Source organism: Nothobranchius furzeri, chromosome 13, assembly GCF_043380555.1.
Source record: "Nothobranchius furzeri strain GRZ-AD chromosome 13, NfurGRZ-RIMD1, whole genome shotgun sequence".
NCBI classification, from domain to species: Eukaryota; Metazoa; Chordata; class Actinopteri; order Cyprinodontiformes; family Nothobranchiidae; genus Nothobranchius; species Nothobranchius furzeri.
This window is the reverse complement of record NC_091753.1, coordinates 47654690-47660628: the sequence shown is the minus strand read 5'-3', so window position 1 is coordinate 47660628 and position 5939 is coordinate 47654690. Positions and strand designations below refer to the sequence as shown.

The window sequence follows — 5939 nt, the reverse complement described above, 5'->3', positions numbered from 1 at the left end:
CGCGCGCTCAATTTGTCGAGTTCCGTGTTGTCGGGTTCCGTTTCCGGTAACAGATCTGACTTCAGTTTCCAAAATCTGTCAGAACAGCAAGGCTTAGAGGTAAATTCTCACTAAACTGACCGCAGACCAGCACTGAATTTCTCAGCGCAAAACTGAGTGACGTTTGTTGCGATGCGTTCAATGACATTTGAAAACAGGAAACACCCGATTTTGTGTTTTCAGCGATTTTTAAAAAACACGGAATGTTAGTATTATGCACAGTTTTACTCGTCGCATAATAACTATATTTGGAGGGGGAAAATTATATTCTAAGAAATTAACTAATTTTACCGTAAGTCATATTACAATAATATTGTAACTCCTAAAATGTGTCACATGGCAAGATTTGAAAAGTATTTTTAAATAACCATTTGATTTAAATGTCTCAGCAAATTAATTCATATCAATACTGATTTAGATAAATTGAATTGATTTAAGTACACAAGAAAACAAATTAAAATATTTTAAGAAAATGCTCAGTCATGCAGTAATGCTCAAACATATGATATTTTAGACTTTACATGTTGACACATTCCACATGTGGTGGAAAATTAAACCATCAAGTAACATGACAGGGACTTTTTTGTGAATTTAATGTTATCGTTTAATTTCTTGACCATCACATCTTATACAATACAGTCATGTAAAATGAATATTCCTCTTAAAATGACTATTGGGCTTTAAAGCATAATTATTTCCTTATGAAACAAACAAAACGTTTTTATTTTCACACATATTTTGATCCAGACTAGTCTGTACAACTGCTAACTCCTAGCTTTCTCTCAAGAAATGGACAGATTTGTATTTCCTATTTAGGACCCCCAAATGAGCTCATGTGATCTTTGTCATATGAGAAACCCATTTTATCTTTGCTTCCAAACTGTCCTTTCTGCAGGATAGGGGCTCCAGGATTAGGATTGTTGATGACACCCATGAAGATTGGTATTTGAGTTACGTCATCCATAAGCACAAAAAAGAAGGGCTTAGTGAGGTGGAAAACTGGAATTGCTGCCCGTGAGATAACTATGTTGGTGGCTGCAGCAGCTTCTGCACCATCCTCATTTATTTCCATGCTTGACTTGTGCATCACACTGGACACCAGCAGGGGGCCGTCTGCAATATCAGCCAAGTTAGGATTCAGGAACATCTCCCCGAGGCCTGAAAAATATAAAAAATAAAAATTACATTTTGAGGCTCAGTTAAGAAAATAACAGTGGTTTTCCCAAATTTTTACTTAAAATTGACATTTATTAAAATGTATCTGCAACATTAATAAAACATCTAAAACTTTACCTAGTTTGGTAAGAACCTCCTGTAACTCTTGAGAATACTCCAGTTTGAATTTTGGAACTTTGACCTGAACGGCCGTCTCTTTGGGCAGGCGTTCGTATAAGTCAGAGATATTTAGCTTTGCACACAATGCAGACACATTAACTTGTCCAGACTCAGGCATGACCACCAACAAACTCATCAGCTTCGTGAATGGGAACCTTGCAACCTGCACAAGAAGACATCATGTAGCAGTGAAACGGGTGGGTTGGAATCACAGCTGCGGAACAAGAACTTACTAAACAAATGAGGGAGGTTAAAACTACTTCACCACCACAAGGTTGCATAAATAGATATTTATATTATATTTTTACATTCCTAAAGGCTCTGGTTAAGTCTGGAAGGCTTGATTAGAACGTTTGTACGAATCTCACAATAAAACAGGTCAGTAATGATTCACTAATCATTAAAGGTGTAGAACACTTGTTTAATCTATGCATTTGCAGCGGTCTCTAGTAAAAATGAAAGCCATGTAAGTCTTACTCAGAGGGGGAAAATACACCAGTGAACCATTTACAGGACCTAGAAGGGAGCCGCATCACAGCTGAGCTTCAGACAACAAGATTTAGAGTCTTACTTCCTGATATTTGGACATCTGAACTCAGATTGGCTAACAGCAAGTACCACAGACTCTGTTTGCTTTGCAACTTGGATGTTTCATCTCCACAAATAACACAAGCCTAAACCAACAACAACCTTCCCCATCGCGAGTCAAGATGGGCGAGTCTACGAATGTCAAGTGACAGTGTGACGTTGATCTGTCAGGCTTTTCTAACCCTAGAGTCTAACTGTTTATTTTCTAGCAGAAGCTAATGCAGGAAATAGGTGTAGGAGACTATTTTCATGTTCAGCCTGCACGAAAAACTCAGAGTGACCAACTAAAATCGGAAATAAGATTAAAAATGATTTTTTCCAGTGTTCCACATCTTTAATAAATGCTGGCAAGTAAATAAATAAATAAATAAATAAAACAATATGGGGCTAAAATTACAAAATAAACACAAATCTAAATAAATGGCTATTTAAAAAAATTTGACTGATTTGGGGTGTTCTTTCGGAAATTATAGCAAACAAACCTCTAATATCAATAAATTTAATAAATCTAATTTCCTGAATTTGCAAGAAGGAATATTTTACCAGAACACTATTATTTCTAATACCTGGGCTTCAAGTTCATTATCAGCAAAACAGCTTAGCTGATGTTTGGCATCTTCCATCACATCAACATCCACCATGTGCAAGTCATCCAGGTAAAACACACCTCTGGAGGTAAAGTTTGGGTCGAATCGAGCTTTCCATTCTCCTGCAAAGAAACAAAGAAAAATCTTCTCATTTCAGTTACATAAAGTCACAACAATGACTGTTTATCTGAACTCAAGGAAATAGTTTTTTTATGTGGATATTCCTAGAATGACTCTGTAAGATTCCTTTCAGTCACCTTTAAAGTGGACAGCATTGATGAGCATGAGGAGCAGATTGGGTGGTAAAGTAAACAGGAAGTCCGTCATCCTTCCATTTGTTGCGTTCTCTACCCATTCATTAATCTGCTGAAGGCTCTCCAAGACTGCTGGTTCTGAGCCGTAAAATAGCTGAGATTCACTCACAAATTTGTGCTTTGCTTCAAACCCTGAAACACAAAGGTACACAAAGGTACACACAGCGTACCGCGTACAGCGTTGAGGGTCAAGTCTAGATTCTCATGAAGAAAAGCATCCATCCATCCATCCATCCATCCATTTTCATCCACTTATCCCGGGTCAGTCGCGGGGAAGCAGCCTAAGCAGAGAGGCCCAGACTTCCCTTTCCCCAGCCACTTGGGCCAGCTCCTCCAGGGCAATCCCAAGGCATTCCCTGGCCAACTGAGAGACATAGTCCCTCCAGCGTGTCCTGGGTCTTTTTTAGGTCTCCTCCTGGTTGGACGTGCCTGGAAAACCTCACCAGGAAGGTGCCCAGGAGGCATCCTAACTAGATGCCCGAGCCACCTCAACTGGCTTCTCTTGATGTGGAGAAGCAGTGGGTCTACTCCGAGCCTCTCCCAGATGACCAAGCTTCTCACCCTATCTCTAAGGGAGAACCCAGACACCCTGCGGAGAAAGCTAATTTCGGCTGCTTGTATCTGTGATCTTGTTCTTTCAGTCACTACCCAAGCCCGTGACCATAAGTGAGGGTAGGAACGTAGAGCAACCAGTAAATCAAGAGCGTCGCCTTCCGACTCAGCTCTCTCTTCACCACGGCAGACCGGTACAACGTCACTGCAGACGCAGCACCAATCCGCTTATCGATCTAGTGCGCTCTTTCCCTCACTCGTGAACAAGACCCGAAACACTTAAACTCCTCCAATTTATCAGTGCAGTTATAAATCAATGAAATTAGGCAAAACATTTCTTAGGAAGTAACCTTGACGCAGAAATATGCGGGTGGCAATTTGCAGGTCTCTCTTTTTAAGCTGTGCTAAAACATCACGCAGAGACCGATGGTAACAAGGAACAGCGTTCTCGTGGAGGTGATGCATCAGCAGCTCTTCAGTCTCATTTTTTGCACCTTTGAAAAGACAAAAATAAAGCAGCAGGAATCATTTCATGAGGAAAATGGCAATATCAGTTTTAAAAATGCAAAGAATGATAAATTGTTAATAAAATCAAATGAATATTGTGTAAATGAAGGCCTCTGTAGTGAGTGCATACCTAAAGCCAGTTGAGAGAGGGCTAGAGATATGCTTAAAGGAGATATGATGATGTTTGGGTGTTCTGGTGTGGTCTCCAGGTTTTGTAGCAGCTGAACACCCAGGTTCTGAACAGCAGCGGCGATGGCCTGTTGGGATTTGGGGCTCTGGCTGGCAGACTGACAATCACCGGTTTCGTTTACGTCTAGCGACGTTTTGTTCGAGGTAAGTATGGCTGCCAGTTCTTTGGTTGCTACATCTGTGGAAGCTAAAGGTTCTGACGTAGAACTTTCTCCTTCCTGCAGCAAGGATTAGAACAATCTAAATCCAAAACCCAAATACTATAAGAGGAAAAAGAAAATAGTGTCATTTTGACCCCTACTTCTATGGGTTGACTGGGAATCAAAGGGACGAGAGGGGTTGACTGATCTTCTGTCACCTCAGCTTTCTGTTGATCACAAGATTGTAATAAAACACCATTAAAGTACTTTACATTCAGCAAATACTCCAGTGATTTAGCCTTATTACGTAAAGGTAACTCATTGTTTTACAGTGGCTCCTTGGCTGCAGAGACAAATCAACAGGAGTGTCAGGCAGAGGTCCATGTCCTTTATACGTCACTAGAAGACAAAATTAGGCATAATGATAATTATTCTAAGCAAGACATCTTCTCACTTTGGTACATTTTATAGAAAATTTTACTTTCACAAAAGCAAAAGTATTCGCCTCCTGTTGGTGTTCAGGAGGGGAACGGATAATTTACTTCAATTTTGCCAGCTGATCTTCCAAAACCCACTTTCCAAAGCAGGAATTCTGACTAGAATAACGTAATTACGTCAAAAGTGCATTAAAGCTTGTTATAGAACCATAACCTGTTAAACAGACTTCACACAACCACGAAAAAAAGCTCATTATTTCAATTCTTAACAAAATTCCAAACATTTCCAGAGAATTTATTCAAAAATATACAGACTTACCTTTTATTTGAACTACAAAAATCTTGCTGCCGTGTCCAAAAAAGGAGAACCTACTGTACTGTGAATGGCTGAATTCCTGAGAGTAAAAGATTGGCATTTGCTCAGCAAACAGTTAAATATCAACTTGCATTGATCGACGCCTCATTTTGACCACTATGTGTTTGTAAATGCAGCTACTCAGACTCCTCCAGAGTTAAATAGGCTATTTTGACACACGTAGTATGTCAGTGAGATGGGAACATCATTAGAAAAACTTAATCTCTGACAGGAACAATGATAACTTGCTTACAAGAGTTTGATTAATCCAACCACAAACAAAAGCAACTTGGTGACTCGAGATTGAGAAACAAACTCCCACGCTTCTCAGAAAACCGGAATTAGGACATGTCGGCTGGACAAAAAGGCAAATAGTTAAATATTGTGTCCCAAGATGATCTCAAGTTGAATTTGCAACTAAAACCAATTGATCAACGCTTAAAAGAAATATTTAAAAGTCCACTAATTAGATTACTTTCTCAACACAAAGATAAACTTGTATCTTGGAAATATCACATGACTGCAATCTGCAAACACAAAGGGGACTTTGTACAATCTGAACCCAAGTGATTAAGCCAACATTAGGAGGCTAAATGGAGTCACAGCGTATCACATGAAACAACACACAGAAAAGACGGAAGCAACTTTTATTAAACATGTTAATAATTTAAAGTCTTTGCCCATTTCTCTTCAAGTGTTTGCCATTTTATGCTCCAATTTGGACTTCAAGTTCACCAAAAATGAGAAAATAAAAATTCTAAACATTCTTTTATCACATTTATTTGAACTTTAGGCTAATTATTAGAAAAAAGCCCAACTTTGAAAAACGCCATACAAAAAAGCTGAGCTTCCAAAGTTAGATGTTAAGGTTTAAAAACTGGAATTGATTTAAGAAA

At 39.0% G+C, this 5939-nt stretch overlaps 1 protein-coding gene across 2 annotated transcripts; it reads right to left on the bottom strand.

Annotated features, from left to right (window-relative positions):
• Nucleotides 1-618: 618 nt before the first annotated feature.
• Nucleotides 619-5253, bottom strand: serpinf2b (serpin peptidase inhibitor, clade F (alpha-2 antiplasmin, pigment epithelium derived factor), member 2b). Of its 2 annotated transcripts, none has more exons than XM_015951198.3 (9): nucleotides 5008-5253; nucleotides 4582-4650; nucleotides 4413-4478; nucleotides 4053-4329; nucleotides 3766-3909; nucleotides 2807-2995; nucleotides 2529-2671; nucleotides 1333-1537; nucleotides 619-1197 (listed from the first exon to the last, which is right to left on the bottom strand). In XM_015951198.3, the coding sequence occupies exons 2-9, from the start codon at nucleotides 4633-4635 to the stop codon at nucleotides 848-850; spliced, it is 1428 nt and encodes a 475-aa protein (XP_015806684.1). In that variant the 5' UTR covers nucleotides 4636-4650; nucleotides 5008-5253; the 3' UTR covers nucleotides 619-847. The 2 variants fall into 2 exon arrangements, with proteins under 2 accessions (XP_015806684.1, XP_015806686.1); XM_015951200.3 differs by lacking the exon at nucleotides 5008-5253 and adding an exon at nucleotides 4794-4904.
• Nucleotides 5254-5939: the final 686 nt, after the last annotated feature.

Excerpts from the sequence above, each read along its gene's own strand:
- serpinf2b (XM_015951198.3), bottom strand. The coding sequence starts at position 4,635 with ATGGACCTCTGCCTGACACTCCTGTTGATTTGTCTCTGCAGCCAAGGA. Across the intron at positions 4,479-4,581 it reads TCTGCAGCCAAGGAGCCACT|AAAGCTGAGGTGACAGAAGA; the intron begins GTAAAACAATGA and ends TGTGATCAACAG. Across the intron at positions 1,538-2,528 it reads ATAATGAACTTGAAGCCCAG|GTTGCAAGGTTCCCATTCAC; the intron begins GTATTAGAAATA and ends CTTCTTGTGCAG.